The 23,794-nt window shown below is 40.0% G+C and overlaps 1 protein-coding gene across 3 annotated transcripts in view; it reads left to right on the top strand.

The window, feature by feature from the left end:
• TTC21B (tetratricopeptide repeat domain 21B) overlaps positions 1-23,794 on the top strand; it is a 95,601-nt gene that overhangs the window by 16,686 nt on the left and 55,121 nt on the right. For all 3 annotated transcript variants that reach the window (XM_063097786.1, XM_063097805.1, XM_063097795.1), the window contains exons 7-10: positions 20,220-20,304; positions 21,439-21,537; positions 22,884-23,076; positions 23,684-23,781. In XM_063097786.1, coding sequence (XP_062953856.1) covers positions 20,220-20,304; positions 21,439-21,537; positions 22,884-23,076; positions 23,684-23,781 — 475 coding nt within the window. The remainder of the gene's footprint in view (positions 1-20,219; positions 20,305-21,438; positions 21,538-22,883; positions 23,077-23,683; positions 23,782-23,794) is intronic.

The raw sequence follows: 23,794 nt of genomic DNA, 5'->3' as shown, positions 1-23,794 counted from the left end.
CTTCCCCCCCCCTGGTTTGTGTGTGTGTGTGTGTGTGTGTGTGTGTGTGAATTTATATATTAATTTTTAGCTCCCACCAATAAGTGAGAACATGTGGTATTTCTCTTTCTGTGCCTGACTTGTTTCACTTAATATAATTCTCTCAAGGTCCATCCATGTTGTTGCAAATGGCAGTATTTCATTCGTTTTTATAGCTGAGTAGTATTCCATTGTGTAGATGTACCACATTTTCTGTATCCACTCATCTGATGATGGACATTTGGGCTGGTTCCAACTCTTGGCTATTGTAAAGAGTGCTGCGATAAACATTGGGGAACAGGTATACCTTCGACTTGATGATTTCCATTCCTCTGGGTATATTCCCAACAGTGGGATAGCTGGGTCGTATGGTAGATCTATCTGCAATTGTTTGAGGAACCTCCATACCATTTTCCATAGAGGCTGCACCATTTTGCAGTCCCACCAACAATGTATGAGAGTTCCTTTTTCTCCGCAGCCTCGCCAGCATTTATCATTCATAGTCTTTTGGATTTTAGCCATCCTAACTGGGGTTAGATGGTATCTCAATGTGGTTTTGATTTGCATTTCCCGGATGCTGAGTGATGTTGAGCATTTTTTCATATGTCTGTTGGCCATTTGGATATCTTCCTTAGAGAAATGCCTATTTAGCTCTTTTGCCCATTTTTTAATTGGGTTGCTTGTTTTCTTCTTGTAAAGTTGTTTCAGTTCCTTATATATTCTGGATATTAATCCTTTCTCAGATATATATTTTGCAAATATTTTCTCCCACTCTGTTGGTTGTCTTTTAACTCTTTTAAATGTTTCTTTTGCTGTGCAGAAGCTTTTTAGTTTGATATAATCCCATTTGTTTATTTTTCCTTTGGTTGCCCGTGCTTTTGGGGTCGTATTCATGAAGTCTGTGCCCAGTCCTATTTCCTGAAGTGTTTCTCCTATGTTTTCTTTAAGAAGTTTTATTGTTTCAGGGTGTATATTTAAATCCTTAATCCATTTTGAGTTGATTTTAGTATACAGTGAGAGGTATGGATCTAGTTTCATTCTCCTGCATATGGATATCCAGTTATCCCAGCACCATTTGCTGAAGAGGCAGTCCCTTCGCCAGTGAATAGGCTTGGTGCCTTTGTGAAAGATCAGCTGGCAGTAAGTGTGTGGGTTGATTTCTGGATTCTCTATTCTATTCCATTGGTCAGTGTGTCTGTTTTTATGCCAGTACCATACTGTTTTGGTTATTATAGCTTTGTAGTATAGCTTAAAGTCAGGTAGTGTTATGCCTCCAGCTTTATTTTTTTTGGTCAGCATTGCTTTGGCTATGCGTGGTCTTTTATTGTTCCATATAAATGTCTGGATAGTTTTTTCCATTTCTGAGGAAAATGTCTTTGGAATTTTGATGGGGATTGCATTGAATTTGTATATCACTTTGGGTAGTATGGACATTTTCACTATGTTGATTCTTCCAATCCAAGAGCATGGGATATCTTTCCATCTTCTTGTATCCTCTCTAATTTCTCTCAGCAGTGGTTTGTAGTTCTCATTATAGAGATTTTTCACCTCCTTGGTTAACTCAATTCCTAAGTATTTTATTTTTTTGGTGGCTATTGTAAATGGGCAGGCTTTCTTGATTTCTCTTTCTGCATGTTCACTATTGGAGAAAAGAAATGCTACTGATTTTTGTGTGTTGATTTTGTATCCTGCTACTGTGCTGAAATCATTTATCAATTCCAAGAGTTTTTTTGTAGAGGTTTTAGGCTGTTCGATATATAGGATCATGTCATCTGCAAACAGGGACAGTTTGACTTCATCTTTTCCAATCTGGATGCCCTTTATTTCCTTCTCTTCTCTGATTGCTCTGGCTAGTACTTCCAACACTATGTTGAATAGGAGTGGTGAGAGTGGGCATCCTTGTCTAGTTCCTGTTCTTAAAGGAAAAGCTTTCAGCTTTTCCCCATTCAAGATGATATTGGCTGTAGGTTTGGCATATATGGCTTTAATTATATTGAGATACTTTCCCTCTATACCTAACTTATAGAGGGTCTTTGTCATGAATGAGTGCTGAACTTTATCAAATGCTTTTTCAGCATCTATAGATATGATCATATGGTCCTTGTGTTTGAGTTTATTAATATGGTGTATCACATTTATTGATTTGCGTATGTTGAACCAACCTTGCATCCCTGCGATGAATCCCACTTGATCGTGATGAATAATTTTACGTATGTGTTGCTGTATTCTGTTTGCTAGTATTTTAGTGAGGATTTTTGCATCTATATTCATCAAGGATATTGGCCTGTAGTTTTCTTTTTTGGTTATGTCTTTACCTGGTTTTAGTATCAGGATGATGTTTGCTTCATAGAATGAGTTTGGGAGATTTGCGTCCGTTTCAATCTTTCGGCATAGTTTGTAAAGAATCGGTGTCAATTCCTCTTTGAATGTTTGGTAAAATTCTGCTGTGAATCCATCTGGTCCTGGGCTTTTCTTTGTTGGGAGCCTTCTGATAACAGCTTCAATCTCCTTTATTGTTATTGGTCTGTTCAAACTTTCTTTTTTTTTTTTTTTTTTTTTTAAATTTTATTTTGTCGATATACATTGTAGCTGATTAATGCTCCCCATCACCAAAACCTCCCTCCCTTCTCCCTCCCCCCCTCCCCCCCAACCATGTCCTTTCTGTTTGTTTGTTGTATCAACTTCAAATAATTGTGGTTGTTATATCTTCTTCCCCACCCCCCCGGTTTGTGTGTGTATGTGTGTATGTGTGTGTGTGAATTTATATATTAATTTTTAGCTCCCACCAATAAGTGAGAACATGTGGTATTTCTCTTTCTGTGCCTGACTTGTTTCACTTAATATAATTCTCTCGAGGTCCATCCATGTTGTTGCAAATGGCAGTATTTCATTCGTTTTTATAGCTGAGTAGTATTCCATTGTGTAGATGTACCACATTTTCCGTATCCACTCATCTGATGATGGGCATTTGGGCTGGTTCCAACTCTTGGCTATTGTAAAGAGTGCTGCGATGAACATTGGGGAACAGGTATACCTTCGACTTGATGATTTCCATTCCTCTGGGTATATTCCCAACAGTGGGATGGCTGGGTCGTATGGTAGATCTATTTGCAATTGTTTAAGGAACCTCCATACCATTTTCCATAGAGGCTGCACCATTTTGCAGTCCCACCAACAATGTATGAGAGTTCCTTTTTCTCCGCAGCCTCGCCAGCATTTATCGTTCATAGTCTTTTGGATTTTAGCCATCCTAACTGGGGTTAGATGGTATCTCAATGTGGTTTTGATTTGCATTTCCCGGATGCTGAGTGATGTTGAGCATTTTTTCATATGTCTGTTGGCCATTTGGATATCTTCCTTAGAGAAATGCCTACTTAGCTCTTTTGCCCATTTTTTACTTGGGTTGCTTGTTTTCTTCTTGTAAAGTTGTTTGAGTTCCTTATATATTCTGGATATTAATCCTTTGTCAGATGTATATTTTGCAAATATTTTCTCCCACTCTGTTGGTTGTCTTTTAACTCTTTTAATTGTTTCTTTTGCTGTGCAGAAGCTTTTTAGTTTGATATAATCCCATTTGTTTATTTTTCCTTTGGTTGCCCGTGCTTTTGGGGTCGTATTCATGAAGTCTGTGCCCAGTCCTATTTCCTGAAGTGTTTCCCCTATGTTTTCTTTAAGAAGTTTTATTGTCTCAGGGTGTATATTTAAATCCTTAATCCATTTTGAGTTGATTTTAGTATATGGTGAGAGGTATGGATCTAGTTTCATTCTCCTGCATAACGATATCCAGTTATCCCAGCACCACTTGCTGAAGAGGCAGTCCCTTCCCCAGTGAATAGGCTTGGTGCCTTTGTCAAAGATCAGATGGCAGTAAGTGTGAGGGTTGATTTCTGGATTCTCTATTCTATTCCATTGGTCAGTGTGTCTGTTTTTATGCCAGTACCATACTGTTTTGGTTATTATAGCTTTGTAGTATAGCTTAAAGTCAGGTAGTGTTATGCCTCCAGCTTTATTTTTTTTGCTGAGCATTGCTTTGGCTATTCGTGGTCTTTTATTGTTCCATATAAATGTCTGAATAGTTTTTTCCATTTCTGAGAAAAATGTCTTTGGAATTTTGATGGGGATTGCATTGAATTTGTATATCACTTTGGGTAGTATGGACATTTTCACTATGTTGATTCTTCCAATCCAAGAGCATGGGATATCTTTCCATCTTCTTGTATCCTCTCTAATTTCTCTCAGCAGTGGTTTGTAGTTCTCATTATAGAGATTTTTCACCTCCTTGGTTAACTCAATTCCTAAGTATTTTATTTTTTTGGTGGCTATTGTAAATGGGCAGGCTTTCTTGATTTCTCCTTCTGCATGTTCACTATTGGAGAAAAGAAATGCTACTGATTTTTGTGTGTTGATTTTGTATCCTGCTACTGTGCTGAAATCATTTATCAATTCCAACAGTTTTTTTGTAGAGGTTTTAGGCTGTTCGATATATAGGATCATGTCATCTGCAAACAGGGACAGTTTGACTTCATCTTTTCCAATCTGGATGCCCTTTATTTCCTTCTCTTCTCTGATTGCTCTGGCTAGTACTTCCAACACTATGTTGAATAGGAGTGGTGAGAGTGGGCATCCTTGTCTAGTTCCTGTTCTTAAAGGAAAAGCTTTCAGCTTTTCCCCATTCAGGATGATATTGGCAGTGGGTTTGGCATATATGGCTTTAATTATGTTGAGATACTTTCCCTCTATACCTAACTTATAGAGGGTCTTTGTCATGAATGAGTGCTGAACTTTATCAAATGCTTTTTCAGCATCTATAGAGATGATCATATGGTCCTTGTGTTTGAGTTTATTAATATGGTGTATCATATTTATTGATTTGCGTATGTTGAACCAACCTTGCATCCCTGCGATGAATCCCACTTGATCGTGATGAATAATTTTTCGTATGTGTTGCTGTATTCTGTTTGCTAGTATTTTAGTGAGGATTTTTGCATCTATATTCATCAAGGATATCGGCCTGTAGTTTTCTTTTTTGGTTATATCTTTACCTGGTTTTGGTATCAGGATGATGTTTGCTTCATAGAATGAGTTTGAGAGATTTGCGTCCGTTTCAATCTTTTGGAATAGTTTGTAAAGAATCGGTGTCAATTCCTCTTTGAATGTTTGGTAAAATTCTGCTGTGAATCCATCTGGTCCTGGGCTTTTCTTTGTTGGGAGCCTTCTGATAACAGCTTCAATCTCCTTTATTGTTATTGGTCTGTTCAAATTTTCTACGTCTTCACGGTTCAGTTTTGGGAGCTTGTGTGTGTCCAGAAATTTATCCATTTCCTCCAGATTTTCAAATTTGTTGGCGTATAGTTGTTTATAGTAGTCTCGAATGATTCCTTGTATTTCAGATGAATCAGTTGTAATATCGCCTTTTTCATTTGTAATTTTTGTTATTTGAGTCTTCTCTCTTCTTTTTTTTGTTAGCCATGCTAATGGTTTGTCAATTTTATTTATCTTTTCAAAAAACCAACTTTTTGATTCGTTGATCTTTTGAATTGTTTTTTGGTTTTCAATTTCATTCAGTTCTGCTCTGATCTTAATGATTTCTTTCCGTCTGCTAACTTTAGGATTGGATTGTTCTTGTTTTTCTAGTTCTTTAAGGTGAAGTGTTAGGTTGTTCACTTGCCATCTTTCCATTCTTCTGAAGTGAGCATTTAATGCAATAAATTTTCCCCTCAATACTGCTTTTGCAGTATCCCACAGGTTTTGGTATGATGTATCATTGTTTTCATTAGTTTCAATAAACTTTTTGATTTCCTGCTTGATTTCTTCTTGGACCCATATGTCATTAAGTAGAATGCTGTTTAATTTCCATGTGTTTGTATAGTTTCCAGAGTTTCATTTGTTATTAATTTCTAGTTTTAATCCATTGTGGTCTGAGAAGATACATGAGATAATTCCAATTTTTTTGAATTTATTGAGACTTGATTTGTGACCTAATATGTGATCTATCCTGGAGAATGATCCATGTGCTGCTGAGAAGAATGAATATTCTGAGGTTGTTGGATGCAATGTTCTGTAGATATCTGCCAATTCCAATTGGTCTAGAGTCTTGTTTAGATCTTGTGTTTCTCTACTGATTCTTTGCCTAGATGATCTGTCTAATATTGACAGTGGGGTGTTCAGGTCCCCTGCTATTATTAGTATTAGTGTCTATTTCCTTCTTTAGGTCTAATAGAGTTTGTTTTATAAATCTGGCTGCTCCAACATTGGGTGCATACATATTTATGATTGTTATGTCTTCTTGATGGATCAGACCTTTTATCATTAAGTAGTGTCCCTCATTGTCTCTTTTTATGGTTTTTAGTTTAAAGTCTATTTTGTCAGATATAAGAATAGCTACTCCAGCTCGTTTTTCTTTTCTGTTTGCATGGTAAATCTTTTTCCATCCTTTCACTCTTAGTCTATGTGAATCTTTATGGGTGAGGTGGGTCTCTTGTAGGCAGCATATAGTTGGGTCCTGCTTTTTGATCCAGTCAGCCAGTCTGTGTCTTTTAATTGGGGAATTTAAGCCTTTTACATTAAGAGTTGTTATTGAAAGGTGTTGATTTATTCCTAGCATTTTATTGGTTGTTTGGTTGTCTTAGGTGTCTTTTGTTCCTTGCTTTCTGATTTACTGTTTGTTTTCTGTGTTTGTTGGTTCCTTAGGTTGTAGATAGTGTTTTTGTTAGCCTGTTTTCTCTTCATGAATGCCATTTTTATTAAACTAGCGGGTTTAGATTTTTCTTGGGTTTTTATGGCAGTGGTAGTTATTTTTCAGGAACCAAACCCAGTACTCCCTTGAGGATTTCTTGTAAGGGTGGTCGTGTGGTAGTGAACTCCCGCAGTTTTTGTTTGTCTGAGAAATATACTATTTGCCCCTCATTTCGGAAGGATAGCCTTGCAGGGTAGAGTATTCTTGGCTGGCAATCTTTGTCTTTTAGTATTTTGAAAATATCATCCCATTCCTTTCTAGCTTTTAGGGTTTGTGCTTAAAAGTCTGATGTTAACCTGATTGGGGCTCCTTTATAGGTGATTTGACGCTTCTCTCTTGCAGCTTTTAAGATTCTCTCTTTGTCTCTGAGTTTTGCCACTTTGACTATGACATGTCTTGGAGAAGGTCTTTTTGGGTTGAATACGTTTGGAGATCGTTGAGCTTCCTGTATCTGAAGATCTGTGATTTTTCCTATACCTGGGAAGTTTTCTGCCACCATTTTGTTGAATATGTTTTCAATGGAATCTCCATTTTCCTCCCCTTCTGGAATACCCATGACTCGGATATTTGAGCGCTTAAGGTTGTCTGATATCTCTCTCAGATTTTCTTCAATGTCCTTGATTCTTTTTTCTTTCTTTTTGTCTGCTTGTGTTATTTCAAACAGCCCATCTTCAAGTTCAGAGGTTCTCTCTTCAACTTTGACAAGCCTGCTGGTTAAACTCTCCGTTGTGTTTTTTATATTGCTGAATAACTTCTTCAGTTCAGCAAGTTCTGCTACATTTTTTTTCAGGACATTGATTTCCTTGTACATTTCCTCTTTCAGATCCTGTATACTTTTCCTCATTTCATCATGATGTCTAGCTGAGTTTTCTTGTATCTCATTCAGTTTCCTTAGAATTATCACTCGAAATTCCTTGTCAGTTATTTCAAGGGCTTCTTGTTCTACAGGATCTAGAGTTTGAGATTTATTAACTTTTGGTGGTGTACTTTCTTGATTTTTTGTATTTCTGGTATCTTTTTTTTGGTGTTTATTCATTGTGGCAGGGGGTTTCACAGTCCACCGGTTTGAGACTAATGACTAACTAGGATGTTGCTGTGGTTGCCAATTTGGTATGGCTCCCTCCGTGACTGCTCAGTTGGCCTCTAGTGCCTTGTGTGTGTGGTTGCCTCGGGTCTTGGGCTTCTCCGGGGAGCCACCTTTCTGGTCAGCTTGGACTCTGCTGGGCTGGTGGATCACGTACCACAGGGTGTGTGATCTCTGTTGAGCTTTCACTTCCTGTGCAGGACTTCTCCCTGTTCCGTGTGCTCTGGCCCAGGCTGTTAGATCGTGCAGTGGCGACCCCACCAGGTGTGTGGTTTCTGTTGAGTCTCCGCCTCCCTGGCCGCACGTCTCCCCACTCTGTGCGCCCTGTGCTGGGCTGGGGTGTGTCTTCTGCACCCCTCGTCTATCAGCTGGGCCTTCAAGACCCTGCTTAGCACCGCCTCGCCCAGGGAGTCTACCAGGTTTCTGCTAGGCACAGACGACCGGTCTCTCTGGGTGCCTTTGTAGCACTATGTAGATCTTTCTCGGGTCTTGTTCACCTTTGTATCCCCCCAGTATAATCTGAGTCTAGCGCCCACCTGCAGCCTGGTCTCCGGCAGGTTCAAGCAGACCTGGGAACTCTCCTACCACACTATTCCCAACCAGAAATTCATTAGGGTTTTTTCCAAACTGGTGGCCGCAGAGATGGTATCTGCCTCCCAGTAACAGGGAGTTTACCTGGGGCCGGAGTCCAGGGTGTGGTGGAGTGACAGTCGGCCCGCCCGTACTTCCTTGCCCTCCTGACACTAGCCGGGGACGCCCTCCACCACCAGCCCCGCCAGAGAACTGCGGAGGGAGTGGGAGGGGAGGCCGGACCGCAGGCTCCGGAAAGCCCCGCGCCAGGCCAAGCAAGTGGGAGGGCTCAGTGATGGCTGAGCTGGGCGGGGCTGCCCGCACTTGGGAAAATGGAGGCAGCACCGGGGCAGTGAGTGGCCTGGTGGTGCAGGCGGGAGCCGGGTGGGCATCCACCCCCCGAACAGAGCTGTGCCAGGGGTCACTCACAGTGCTGTGCCAGGTCAGGTGCTCACTCTGTCTCTGGTTTGTTGCCTTCCCAGTTCTCAGCCACTGCCGCCTTGGGCTGTTCAGTCGCGGCGCGGCTCGGGCGCTCCCAGGAATCTTCTTTAATGCCGGCCTGAAACCTTGAATCCTGAATAGGGCAGCTGGCCGCCTTCAGCGCGGCCCCGGCCTCCAGGATCCTGTCTGCATCCACAGCAGCCCTGGCACCGCGTTCCCTGTTTCGAGACTCGCTTTTGCAGCTAAGAAACAGTTCTTTTCCTGCTCCACACTTCAAAGCTGTTGCCTGTAAATGAGGCAGCCTCTCCTGCCGGGGGCAAAGTGGCGGTCACCCCCCACGACCGGCCAGCAGCAGCGGTCCTCCCTTAAGAGATGGCAAGAGGAAGGTCCACAAGTTTCCTGGCTGCCTGAGGCCCAGTGGCCACCTTTTCCACCTCAGCTAGTCCGCGCCAGCTGCCGCAGCCACCGCCATCTTGAAAAACAGGATTGGTTTATATCTTTTAAGTGTATAAATTCCCAACTCATCTCTCTTAGGAATTCTCTCTCTCATCTATTTTTCTCACCCTTCCACTCTAATTCCCTCCTTTCTCATCTTACCCCCCTTTCTTTCCCTCCTTCTCTCTCCCTCCTTTCCTTCTTTCCTTCTTCCCTTTCTCACCTCTACCATCCTGCCTTCCTCCGTCTTTCTCCCAACCTCTGTCCCTCCTCTTTTTCTTCTTGCTGTTTTTTTTAAATTAAAGGAACCAGTATTTTTGTCCTGTAGCGTTTTCCAAGATTGGTATTTTGTTGATTGCTTGTCATGGTGTACTATAACTTGCTGTATCCTCTGTATTTACTGTAAATTGGTGGTTGGATCTAGAGGCTTGGTTAGATTCATGTTCAAGTTATTTATTTATTTATTTATTTTGGCAACCCTTAAGTGGTGCTTTGTTCTTGTATCAGAGAGACATAACGTCTGCTTATCTCTTTTTTTTTTTTTTTTTTTTTTTCCCTGATGTTAGCAGCCACTCATGCTCAATACCTAGGTGCTTGGTTCATTAGGGGTTACTGTGTGGTTATATTGGGCTTCTATCATTCTTCATTTTTATCTGGAATACTTCTATAAAGAAAAACTTCTCATTTACTGATTAGTTACCTAATGGTACAGTTCATAAAGGAAAAGTAGGATAAATGTTTGTCTTTTCCTTTATTTCTTGGTTTCAAAAAAACCGAAAAAGAGAGAGTTCCCTAGCATCCTTCAGTGGTGATTGATCAATTGTTTGGGTTGGTTTGTTTGCTTGCTTATATGACATGGATTTAAACTTGAGTGCTTCATTTCAGTTATAATTTCTCCAACTGTCTTATTTTGGGCCATTAAAAGTTTCTTCAAGTTAGTTTTTAAGTGCTTTTGACGTGATCCTAGTAGTCTTTGATAGTTACCTTGCTGTTTAATATGACAAGTTGTACCAGGCTCATTTTGTGTATTTACTGCCCCATGTAGGCATGTATTAGCCATTTGTGTAGGGCAATCTAGTATCTTATAGAGGGAAATGATATTTGTAGGCCATAATTTGGGCACTAGTAATTTTTTGATGTTTATGTCTTTCCAGATATTTTTTATAGGCACTGTGTGTATGTTAGAGTGTGTGTGTATGGTTTTTATATAGTATATAAAAATATATGTATATACTTTGGGGGGTGTTTTTAAAATAAAAAATAGATTCATTATATAGTTTAAACTTGTTTTTTTAAGTATTTCATAGGTATTATTTTACATCCATTCACACATATATACCTAATTATTTTTAGAACAGTTCCATGTTCACAGCAAAACTGAATAGAAGGTACAGAGATTTCCCATATACTTCCCTGCCACCACACATGCATAGCCTTTCCCATTATTAACATCCCCACCAGAGTGGTACATTCGTTACAATTGACAAACCTACACTGACACATTATTATCACCCAACGTCCATAATTTACATTAAAGTTCACTTTTGGTGTTGTACATTCTATGGGTTTGGACAAATTTATGATAACATGTATCCATCATTATACTATCAGAGTATTTTCACTGCCCTAAAAATCCTCTATGTTTCACCTATATCCCTCCTTCCCACCACTCCTGTAAACCACTGATATTTTTAATGTTTCCATAGTTTTGCCTTTTCTAGAGTGTCCTATAGCATGGAATAATACAATAGGTAGCCTTTTTCAGATTGGCTTCTTTCACTTAGTATTATGCATATAAGTTTCTCCATGTCTTTTCATGGCTTGATAATTCATTTCTTTTTAGCACTGAATAATATTCCATTGCCTGGATGTACCACAGTTTATTTACACATTCACCTACTTTGTTGCTTCCAAGTTTTGGCAAATAATGAATAAAACTTAAAAACATCCATGTGCAGGATTTGGTATGGACATAAGTTTTCAGCTCTTGTGGGTTAAATACTAAGGAGCATGATTGCTGAATTATATGGTAAGAGTATGTTTGGTTTTGTAAGAAACTGCCAAACAGTCTTCTAAGGTGGTGTTTCCATGTTACATTCCCACCAGCAATGAATGAAAGTTTCTCTTGCTCCACATCCTTGCCAGAATTTGGTGTTGCCAGTGTTCTGGATTTTGGCCATTCTAATAGTTGTCTAGTGGTATCTCATTATTATTTTAATTTGCATTTTCCTGATGACATATGATGTGGAGCATCTTTTCATATGCTTATTTTCCATCTGTATCTTTTTTGGCATGGTGTCCATTAAGGTCTTTGGCTCATTTTTTAATTGGTGTTTTTCTATTGTTGACTTTAAAGTATTCTTTGTATATTTTGGAAAACAGTCCTTTATCAGATATGTTTTTTGCAAGTATTTTCTTCCAGTATGTGTCTTGTCTTCTCATTCTCTTCACAGTGTCTTTCTGAGAGCAGTTTTAACAATTCTTTCTTTCATGGATCATGCCTTTTGTGTTGTATCTAAAAAATCACCACCAAATTCTAGATCATCTAGATTTTCTCCTTTGTTATCTTCTATGAGTTTTATAGTTTTGTGTTTTAAATTTAGATCTGTGATCTATTTTGAGTTAACTTTGTGGAGAAGGTGACATCTGTGTCTATATTCATTTTTTTGCATGTGGATGTCCAGTTGTTTCAGCACCATTTGCTGAAAAGTATCTTTTCTCCATTACTTTGCCTTTGCTCCTTTGTCAAAGATCGGTTGACTATATTTATGGGGGTCTGTTTCCAGGCTCTCTATCCTGTTCTGTTGATCTATGGGATTATTCTTTCACCAGTACCACACTGTCTTGATTACTGAAGCTTTATAGTAAGTGTTGAGGTTGAGTAATGTCAGTCTTCCGACTTTGTTCTTCTCCTTCAATATTGTGCTGTCTCTTCTAGGTCTTTTGCCTCTCCATACAAACTTTAGAATCAATTTGTTGATATCCACAAAGTAATTTGCTGGAATTTTGATTGGGGTGGCACTGAATCTATAGATCAAGTTGAGAAAACTGACCTCTTCACAATATTGTCTTCCTATCTGTGACATGGAACAGCTCTCCATTTATTTAGTTCTAGTTTGATTTTTCTCATCAGAGTTATAAAATTTTCTTCACGTAGCTCTTATACATATTTTGTTAGATTTATACATAAGTATTTCATTTTGGGATGTGCTAGTGTAAATGGTATCTTGATTTTAATTTCAAATTCCACTTGTTTGTTGGTGGTATATAGGAAAGCAATTGATATTGTATATTAACCTTGTATTCCATAATCTTGCTGTAGTTGCTTATTAATTCCAGGAGGTTTTTTGGTCCATTCTTTTGAATTTTCTGCATAAAAGTTGACTCATCTGTGAACAAAGACAATTTTCTTTTTTTCTCTAATCATTTTTAAACAACTGAATAGCATTTGATAAACTGAACATACAAGTAGTTTATTTAATTTTTTCCAATTGGTGTGTATTTATGTTGTTTTAAATTTTTACTGTTCAGTATATTGTAGTGAACACACACACACACATGCATATATATACATTTGTAAACATATAGGAGTAGTTCTGGAGGAAAATTTCTCAAGTGAGAGATTGCTGAATCAATGATATTGTATTTGTTAGGGTAGGCTAAGCTGCTATAAAAGTAGGTCCAAACATATAATGGTTCAACATAATAGAAATTTTTTTTCCACATGTAGCTGTTTTGGATGACTGTTAGAGTTGATCAGGCAGCTTTCCTTCACACTGTTATTAAGGGAGCTAGGCTCTTTCCATCTTGCAATTCTGCCATCTCCTAAGACCTCACAGTGTTGGTATTCAGCTGGTAGATGGGGAAAGGGAATGTGGAAGAGTCATTCCACTTTTCTTAAAAGCCCAGGCCCACAAATGGCCTACATTATTTTATCTCACACTGGCCACATCTGACTGCAAAGATGGCTGGGAAATGTTGGCTAGCCATGTGCCCAAGCAAATAAGGGGAGTGAAAGAAAGTGAGCCAAGATGCCAGGTACCATTCAAGCTTTATTAAAGAAAGAAATCTGTCAGGCTGTGCTCAAAGTGGGGAACAGCCCGGGGCTGCCTTGAAAATGGGGGACAGCACCTAACATAGGGCAGTTGGAGCTTATATTGGTATGTTGGTGCCAAGAGCTGGGTGATGTAATTCTGGGGTAGGGATTGAGTTAGGTCATGGGGGTGGAGAGTTCTGCACATGTGGAAACGCCAAAAGTTTCATTTTCTCCGAAACCATGAGGCTTCTTGTAAAAGAGAATGGGAGAGGGGAAGGGAGGAGGTGGACAGCAACGTTTTGTACTTGGGCTTGTCTAAAATGGCACTGGTTATGTTGCAGATCTAGTATTCCTGCCTTTTAAGTATAGGAAAAAGGGGAAAAGGGCAGAGGTCTCATTCTTCTGAAGCTACTTCCTGCTGGAGATGGGTAAAGATATGGAAAAATAAAAGATTTGTGTTGGCAGGTAAAACATAAGGTGTTTAGGTGGTGGGTTATTGGTTTCATGTGGGGAGGCTGTATTCCTCCAGGGAAGGGTCGCTGATTCTGAGGGGCTGATATCTTCCTCACAGGAACAATTTGGTGACCTTTTGGTTGGTGAAAGCCTGCATACGTTCCTGCAAGAAATTAGAGAAACACCAAAAGAGACAGGGACCAAAAAGTAGGATGAGGCACAGTTAGGGGTCCTAGCAGGGGCATAAGCCAGGGTATCCAAGGGTTCAGTGAAATGGTTTAAGTTGTCTTGGATCACCCTGGACCCATTTACATAATAACAGTGTTCCTCTCCCAAGAAGAGGCAGGAGCCTTCCTTCTTGGCTGTAAGGAAGTAAAGGGCCTGATGGTTCTTTAAAGTGACTGTAAAGCAACTGTCACGAGTGAGGTGACCTATCACTGGAGGGAGGAGATTCTATGTATACTTAGTTCTTCTGAGAGTTTTTGATAGAATTGAGAGGCAGCAGCAAGGCCCGTTATGCCAGTTCCAGTTGCAGGAAGGACCCCTGCCCCAATTATAAAGGTACAGTTAGTGCCCTACGGGAGCGGGGGGCATTTCCTGGGGGGGAAGGGAAGTTAGTCCCAGTCCTGTCTCCATCTCTCCATTTGTCTGGAGGGTGATGATGTCAGGGACGAGCCAAAAGAATATGCAAGAAATCGCGTTGGGGGGGCAGGCAACAGGATAACGTAGTTTTACAAAGGAAATATTCTCCGGTTTTAGGGCATGGATGAGGAGGGGGTAAGTGAGTGGTAGCATTTGGTGTTAGTGAGGCAGAGCGTGGGCAGGCCCCACATAACACTGACAGTCCCCACTGAGGTGAGATTAGAGGAAAGTGAAGAGACGTTTGTGGAAATGTTATGGGCTGCATCGACAGGGAGGGGGTGACCACAAAGTTTCTCGCGAAGTGGGAGACAGATGAGTCACTCGGGGACCAGTCTGATTCGCTGAGGACTGCATCGTCCCTGCGGACCTGGAACCTCCATGGTCCAGGTAAGGGGGAGCACTGTGATAGGAGGAAAAACACCGGAAGGATGCGAAGGGTTATGGAGCCAAAAGAACTTAAAGGGCACATTGTCACAATGACATTGCTAAGAAGCATCCTACTGATAGGAGGTAAGGAAGTGCCGGGAGAAATCTTCCTATAATGTTACACTCCTCTGGGGCAGCTGCTGCCAAATCTGTAGCAAGTACTAAAACAGGTAGTATAATAGTAGCTTTTGTACGAGGGACGTGAAGCAGGCGTGCAAGAGTGAGAGGATAATCGCCAGGGGAAAGATCATCCTTTTTCTGGGATCGGGGGAAGAGTGAAAGTCCTGGAGCTTTTCAGTTTTGTGGATCCTAAAATGGATGAAGTGTGAGGAGATGTCAGGTTGGGGTAGAACAGGGGGACCCCTCTGGCTTGGTTTTAGCAGATTTTTGAATAAAGTCTTAGGTGCTGGTTTTACCAAGGATAAGTGATACCAAGCAGCCTTTCTTAGTACTTATACTACCATGGGGGTGGTGAGAAATACTGTATAAGGCCCTTCCCAGCATGGTGTGAGAGGCTTTGGTATTCAGGTTTTAATATACACTTGCTGTCCCTGGCTCAGTTTAAAGTCTGAGAGGGTGGTGGGGAAAAGTCGAGGTAATAGAAGGTTGGCCTTTTCCCTAAAATCCCTAATGAGTGAAAGAGTAGGGAGATACTGGCCTGAAGGCGATGAACTGGAAGGGAGAGGTGTGAGAGTGAAGGGCCTACCATACATAAGTTCAAGGAGGCTGAGGCCTGTGGGCTTGCAGGGGGGCAGCCCGTAGGCGAGTGAGTGACTGGTGGGGAGGCCAAAACGAGGGATGGTTTCTGAGGTGAGAGCATGAGTTACTGCTGTAGCATCCTCTGAAGTACAGGGAAAAGCCTCAATCCAACCTGAAAAGGTATCTACTAAGGTTAGAAGACAGTGTGTACCTTTGTGGGGAGAGTAATATAAGGGCTGACGAAGGCGTAGTAGGAGTTCATAGCCTATATGAACTGAATTATGGAAATCTAAAAGGATTTGCTCAGCTTGTGTGGTAGGGAGGGCATAGACACTGGAGAGAGTATACCAGTTGTCCTTCCTCTGTGCTCCCAACTATTGGAGGTGTTGTATCTTTTGGGGTGTGTATTGGGATAAGGGTATAGGGGCCATGAGAAGGACCTGAGCAGGAGAGGAAGAGTGGGGGCCTGGTGATTGAGTAGCCTGTTTTGCAGTTAGATCTGCCAGTTTGTTTCCCCGGGCTATGGGGTTGTTGGAGGTTTGGTGTCCTCTGCAGTGTATAACCCCAACCTCCTTTGGGAATTGTGCAGCCTCAATAGCTTGTGTTAGATTTACTATGGCATAACCCACCTGGGGGGCAGGTGTGGAAGTGGCGCTCCCATCTATGAACCGTGTAATAGGATGCGGGGAGATGTGTGGAAAGGGATTGAGAAAGAAGTCTAAAGCCTCCATGCAGTAATGTTTTAAGGGTTGTGAGTGCTTTGGGATGAGAGTGGCTGGATTTTAAGGGAGGGCAAGGTTTAAAGGATAACTGGGAGTTTTTAATGAAAGTAAAGTGAATAAGTTGTAGGCAGGAAGGGGAGAGAATTGACTTGACATTATGGCTGAGGAGGTCTAAAAGTTAGTTTAGAGCTTTCTTGTGCTAAAAGGGTGGCTGCCACCAAGGCCCATAAACAGGGGCCCAGTCTCGATTTTTAGAGAGGTTTGTAACTGGAGAGAAAATATCTCCTGCCTTTTGTCCCAAAACCCCCACTGCCAATCCTTCGGTTTCGGTGACAAATAGGATAAAAGGATGAGGTAGGTTTGGGAGAGATAGAACTGGGGCTGTGAGGAGAATGGCTTTTAATCGCTGGAAGGGAGAATGAAGAGCTTTGTGGGATCTAAGGGAATGGCAGGATCCCTTTGGCTGCCCCATAAAGTGGCTTTGCTAGCAGCCAAAGTTAGGAATCCATAGGCAAAGATACCCTGCAAGCCCCAAGAAAGAAAGGATTTCACCCTTTATGGTAGGAATAGGGGGTTCAGAAATTAGACTCTTGAACTGAAGGAGAAGAAATTTGGGCCTTGCTGGGGGACACCTGTTACCCCGGGAGGCCAGGAAATTAAGGAGAGCAACAGTTGGGCCTGTGAATCCTCATAGGAGGGGCTACAAAGGAGGAGGTCATCCACATATTGTACTAAAGTGCTAGAGGTTGGGGGAAGTTCAGATAAGTCTTGAGCTAAGGCCTGGCCAGAAAAGTGGGGACTATCCCAAAACCCCTGGGGCAGTACTGTCCCAGTAAGTTGTTGGGAACGACGCGTGTCAGGATTAGTCCTGTACTAAATGGTATGAGCCATTAGGCCTTATAACTAGAAGGATGGGTGTACTGAAAGGCGAGTGGGTAGGCTGTAAGAGATGAGAAGAAAGGAGTTTGTGTATGACAGGTTTAAGCCTATTAGGTGTTTGTTAGCGATAGGGTTCTGTGGGACATTAGGGAACAAAGAGGGGTTCAGCAATTTAACAAGGATAGGGGAATGGTGCATAGCAACAGACAGAGAAGAAGCGTTCCATACTAGGGATTGACCTTGTCTGAGGGGGAGGGGAAGGTGGAAGCCTCAGGGGTCAGGTCTGGGTGCGGCCTGTAACAGCAGTATTGTAGTTGGAATTAAAGTGTTTAGGATAAGAATGGCTTTGAATTTGAAAAGGATGTCCTGTCCTAGTAAGGGGGCTGGGCATTGAGGAATTATTAAGAATTCGTGTGTGAATTGGGTGTGATATAGGGTGCAGGAAAGGGGTTTGAGCGATCCGTGGGTGGTATTCTGATCCCATGACCCCTACTGTTGTGATAGAGGATGGGGTTGTTTGGCCTGCATATTCAGGAAGGGTAGAGTAAATGGCCCCTGTATTGATGACTAAAGAGATTGGCTTACCTGGTATGAGGCGAGGTACTGTGGGCTCATGCGTGGTGATCTCCGTAGGGGCCTCAGACCCTGGGCATCATCAGTCCTCCTCCTGGGCAAAGCCAAGAAGCTCCGGTAGGGATGGCTGTGAAGCCAAAGGCTGTAGGTTGGGGCCTGGGCCACTCCCTCTCTGGCAAGTGGCACAGTCAATCCCCCAGTGACCTGGCCATTTGCAGTAAGGACAGGTTACGACAGGCCCGTGCCGAGTGGCCTGGTTGATCACATTTGAAGCAGTTGTCGGGTGGCTTGCCCCTAGAGGCAGCCAGCTTTGGAGTATGTGAGCCTTGAATGGCATTAGCCAGGAGCTGGTATTTGGCCTGATCTCTTTTATAGTTTTTTGAATATCAGGGACTGATTGGGTAATGAAATGAGAGTGTAAGAGGGCCATGCATGCAGGGGAGTTTGGATCTATACATGTGTATTCATGTAAAGCCTCAGAGAGGCGGGTTAGGAACTCACTGGGATTTTCAGTGGCTCTCTGTGTGATCTCTCTAAGCTTGTCATAATTGACTGATCATGTTATCCTGGAAATCCCGATCCCCGTGGCCAGCCTGGTGGTCTCAGTTTGGGTCTGTGCAAGGAACAGCAATGGCTCCCACAGGCCGCCTATTATTTTGAGCATGTACCTGAGCCACCATCCAGACCTGCTCCCTGTACATGGACTTGGACAGTTCCTTCTGTCCCAGCCATTTCACGAAAGGGTTATATAAAGGCCAGAGCTGAGTTGGGGTTGTTACTAGACAAAGGAGGAGAGAAGGGGAAGAGTTGGGCTGAGGACGAATGTCTGGAGGCCAGGTGTGGGGAAGAGAGAGAAATGTGGAGGGCTGATGGATCAGGAGAGTGATCCAAGTCTAGAAGGAGAGGTCGAGCATGAGCTAGGAGAATTTGAGACATAGGACAGTTTTGACAGGGAGAAGCACATGTTCAGAGATAGGAAAAGGCCTGAACAAGGAATCTCTACAGCTTTTGCCATTTTGGTGAGTGTCTAAGTCGAGTGACATCTTGTGGCCACTGGGATCCATTGTAATGAGGTGTTTGAGTTTTAATGTCTCCCTGGAGGCCAAGAAATTGGCCAGGAGACGCCCAAGGGCATAGAGCATGGAGGTTTGGATTGTGGGGATCCCATTTAGAGGGTGAGAAAGGGCAGTTAGTCCTGGTAGAAGAAGCATGCCAACAAAGAGCATCCTCTCTGCTGTCCACCTTCTTTTTGAGAGAAAAGCCATGACCCGCTAATAAAGCATCCTTCAACAGCTGGGAGCACAAGAAGTGTTCCCTTGGCCAGGCACCTGGGCTTCGTAGAGACCAAAGACATAGAGAGTAGTCGGGGGATCTTGTAGAAGTAGGCAGGACAGACCCACTGACTCACACTGAATTGAGGCCGGTGTTGGATGTGTTGGTCTGAAACAGCCAAAGTAGAGAGTTTCGGCAGGTCTTGGAAGGGCGGCTGGGAGCCAGTCAACCCAAGAGAGGGGATCGACTGATGGTCCAACCAAGACCCTTCCTGGGTTTTGGCACCATAATGAAAGAAAGTGAGCTGAGATGCCGGCTACCGTTCAAGCTTTATTAAAGAAAGAAATTTGCCAGGCTGTGCTCAGAGTGGGGAACAGCCCAGGGCTGCCCTAAAAATGGTGGACAGCCCCAACAATGGGTTTGCGAGAGTTTATATTAGCTTTTGGGTGCAAAATGTACAGGGGGAGGGACCATTAGGTTGATGTAACTGGGTGGAGAACTGCGCCAATGTAGAAGCTGGAAAGTTGTTTCTGTCAGGAGGCTTCTCGTAAAGGGAAGCGGGGAGGGGCTTGGTGCTGGAGTGGAAGACCAGGCCAGTGGCTATTTCATGCTGGTCCTTATTGTGTGCACCGCCGCGCCGGCCTCGTCTAAAATCCATCACTTTTGTTCCCTTCCTTTTAAAAATGTCCTTGAATAAAGTTTTATAGGAATTTTTATAGCTTTTTCATATTTCTTACTAAGTTTATACTTGCTTTTTTTTCCTTTTGGTTTTTGTTCCTATTGTTAATCGGATATTTTTCATAATATTTTCTAATTTGTTTTTATCACATAGGAATCTACTTTAATGTTGTGAATAGCGTTAATAGATTTTTTAATGTTTGGCCCATCTACATTTCTGGCATAGCTGTAATAAATCAGTATGGTTGAGGTGAAATATTCTTTTAATATACAGTTGTATATGGTTAGCTAATACTTTAGTATTGCCACAGGATTTAATGAGACTGGTACAATCTATTTATGTCTTTTTAAAACATATTAAAAATTAAATTCTAGAGACTTTTTTTAGTTTAGATAATGAGGTTGATATTTTTCATAAAGCAGATGTCATTTTACTAATTAAACTTACTTATTTGAGCAGCAGGATAGTCAGACTAGCAAGCCAACTTTTCAAGTCCTCAAATAAAGGAGAATATGTAAGTTTATTTCAATATTAATTAAAATGTTTTCCTGCAGGTTACTGCTCCAAGATAATCAAAATGTGGAAGCACTAAGAATGCTGGCTCTTTATTATTTGTGTAGGGAGGGGGATATAGACATGGTAAGTTGTATAGTATTATTTAAGTTCCCTGTATTAAAAAATATATTTTCTTCCACACGCACACATACATTTGTGCACATACATACTTATACATATACATTGGAACCTTGAAGTTCTCTTTTAGATTTTATGTCATGGTGGTTTTTAGTTGATTACTAAAAATACATCTTAACAAAGAGGTTAGCTCCTTAAGTCAACTAGTAAAGCAAAATATTATTTAGTTAAAATTACTCTCTAAAATCCTTTAAATCATTAATTATAGTATATGTGGTTTTCTATGTAAAACTCCTGTCCATTAATATATGTAATTAATATAACCAATGTTAGTAGTATGAAAGAGTGCACATACAAAATATAATTTATAGTATTTTTGCAATTTAATTGAATTTGCATAAGTCAGAAGTGTTTAGGATAAAATCTTATCCTTAAAGTAAAGTGCATCTATTTCTGTGGTAGTGAACACATTGACTATATACTGAATTATGGAGTGCCAAAATCCACTTTGAAGCAAATAGTATTGTAACAAGTAGCAAATTTGCACTGTGTTTGGTGTGGTTAAATTGGCTAATGTGACAGTGTCTGATAAGTACTTAGGTAAATACTAGAAGAATCTTAGTAGGGGAAAAATCTTTAATAAATTTCTGAGGCATTTTAATTACTTATACTAAGTATCTTAATGATTTTTCTATTATAGAAAACATTTTAAATATAAACCAGTCCATCCATATAGGCAATTCAAGGGCTGATCTCACATAATATGTAAATATGTTATCATTCAAATCTCATTTGTGTCGTGAATTATTGGAGAGGATGTGTGGCATGTACAGTTAATTGAATATTATGGGTATCTTTACCCATCCAGAGGTTTGCGTTTGATAACAAATATTAAAAAAAAAAAAAAAAAAAAAAAAAAAAATTCTAGAACTCAGGAGTTCTTTATAATTATTGAGCTTTTTAAAAGAATTTTTAATATGTCTTACAACATATTCTATTGAAAAAAGAGGAATTTGTAAAAGCAAAGGTCTTTAAAAGTATTAGCAATAGTATATTTTATTAGTGTATATATGTGCATGTATTATGTTCTTTTTTATTTTTAGTATATTTTAAAAGTAATACTGATTACTTTTGTTTTAGGCTAACACCAAGCTGGAAAGCTTAGGCAATGCGTTGTATGCCATGGAACCGCAAAATGCTCAGCTTTTTTATAAGATGACAATAGCCTTCAGCAGAACTGTGAGTGCCTACTGTGTATCAGTGTTCTGTTATCTATAGTAGAGAATATAAAATAAGTCAAAAAGTCTGAGGCACCAAAGAGCATATGGCCTAGAGTGAAAATATGATATGTGTTAAATATATGATACATTCCTAAGAAAAGTGACTCAGAAAATATGGTTTCTGACTATAAGAGGCCATCATGGAGGCTTTATAGAGGAAGTGGCACTTGCTGAACCTTTATGGGTAAGGAAATGCCTTCTAGGCAAAGGAAATAGAAAGTGGTTTATTTTGATCAGAGCATAAGTCTTATAACAAGAGTTATTCTTTACTTTTTAAAACTATTTGAAAAAAAAAGTTTTAAAGTGGGTAAGACTATTTTCGTAGAGGAAATTGTTGGGATCATATTTTTTTTTTATAAAAACAAAGAAATGTTTTTATTTTAAGCACCTAATAAAAAGTAATCAGGAAAAGAGTAGAAAAATACAGCAGACTCTCCAAATCAATACAAGGAATGAGAGGATTGAAAAATTAATTAAACTAGCCAAAAATAGGGAAAAAGATACATGTAAGTAAAATAATGAGGAAAGTTGAAAAAAAATGAGGATTATTATTAAATGACACAAATATACTGAGTTCTCTTACTTAAATCAAAGATTGTCAGATTGTGTAAGTTAGAGAAAGAAAAATCCCTGCTATTACAAAAGTTTGAATTAGGTAGGGTATTTACCCTTTTTTATTTACCTTATTGCAAGACACATTATTTACATTAGTTTTTTAATAAACTTACAGAAGTTATTTAAACTTTTTCAAACATTTAAATAAGTATTTTACTCTTGAGTTGTTTTCAAAAGTTATATACTTATTCTTACAACATTGCCATTTTCTTGGATATTTTTGAAGTTCTTTTCAAGAAGATTCTAAGGCGTGATCTTTTTAAATGTCCTCAATGGGCTTCACAGCTTGTCTTTAGGGGGAAAAAAGTTCTTAGTCCTAGTTTTTGATTCAATTATATAGATATCCTTCAAACAATAGTTTTCATGTCTAATTTGTAAAACAGTCATAAGACAGTTTGAAAAAGGAGTTCTAGAAAATACGTTTGTGCAACAAAATCATTAGAAGTGTACTTTTCAAGCTATTTTGTTAAAGCACTATTAGTTAGGATATATAAGTTCTGGTAGGATATAAACTCTTTCTTGATACGTTGTCTAGATAGTTAATAGAGGTTTTATTTTTCTTTGTTAAATAATTTTATTCCTTTGCTCGCATGAAACACAAGTAATGTATGTATTTAGGAAAAAATAATCAATCTGAGTAGAAGCGTTTGACTTCTTGTCTCATTTAATTTTTTTTTTTTTTCTTTTTAGTGTGGACGTAATCAACTCATTCTTCAAAAAATGCAAGCATTACTAGAAAGAGCTTTTAGCTTAACCCCTCAGCAATCAGAATTTGCTATAGAACTTGGATACCAGATGATTTTACAAGGAAAAGATAAAGACGCATTGAAGTGGTATAAGACTGCCATGACGCTTGATGAGACTAGTGTCTCTGCACTAGTTGGTATGACAACTATTACTATAATGTTTCTAATATAGGTGCAAGTAATAATTGCTTTAAAATACCTGCCATTAAAGAAAAAAAATATTTTTGGTGGTTTTCTAAAATTAAACTGATATCTCCACTATCTATGACAATAGAAAAAGTTACGCATATTTAAAAATAAAATTTTTTCTTCACTAGTTATAGAGTAGATTTTTATGAGGTAATTCATATAAATTAAAATTTTTTTTGGTAAATGATTTTGTACTGTTCCAAGGCTACTCATTTTACTTTCTTTCATCCTTTTCTTTTTCTTCTCATTTTTTGTTGTGTTTTTTTAATCTAAAACTTTAAGTATTATGATGGGGAGGAAACCTGTTTTTTGTTGTTGTTTTTTTTTTTCTGATCGGTAAGGGGATTGCAACCCTCGGCACGGTGCTGTCTGCACCACGCTCAGCCAGTGAGTGCACAGGCCATCCCTATATGGGATCCGAACCTGCGGCGCTGCACTCTGCCAAGTGAGCCACGGGGCTGGCCCGAAAACCCGTTTTATTTATGCTGTTTATGTTAGCTTGAAGTGTACATGCTTGAATTGGTGTAGTCTTTGACTATTTTTGTCTGGTTTTAGGATTTATTCGATGTCAATTAATAGAAGGGCAATTACAAGATGCAGATCAGCAGCTAGAATTCCTTAGTGAAATTCAGCAGTCCATTGGAAAATCTGCGGTACAGTATTTTA

Source organism: Cynocephalus volans, chromosome 1, assembly GCF_027409185.1.
Source record: "Cynocephalus volans isolate mCynVol1 chromosome 1, mCynVol1.pri, whole genome shotgun sequence".
NCBI lineage: Eukaryota > Metazoa > Chordata > Mammalia > Dermoptera > Cynocephalidae > Cynocephalus > Cynocephalus volans.
Note: the sequence above shows the minus strand (reverse complement) of the source record. Positions and strands in the feature narration are given on the sequence as shown.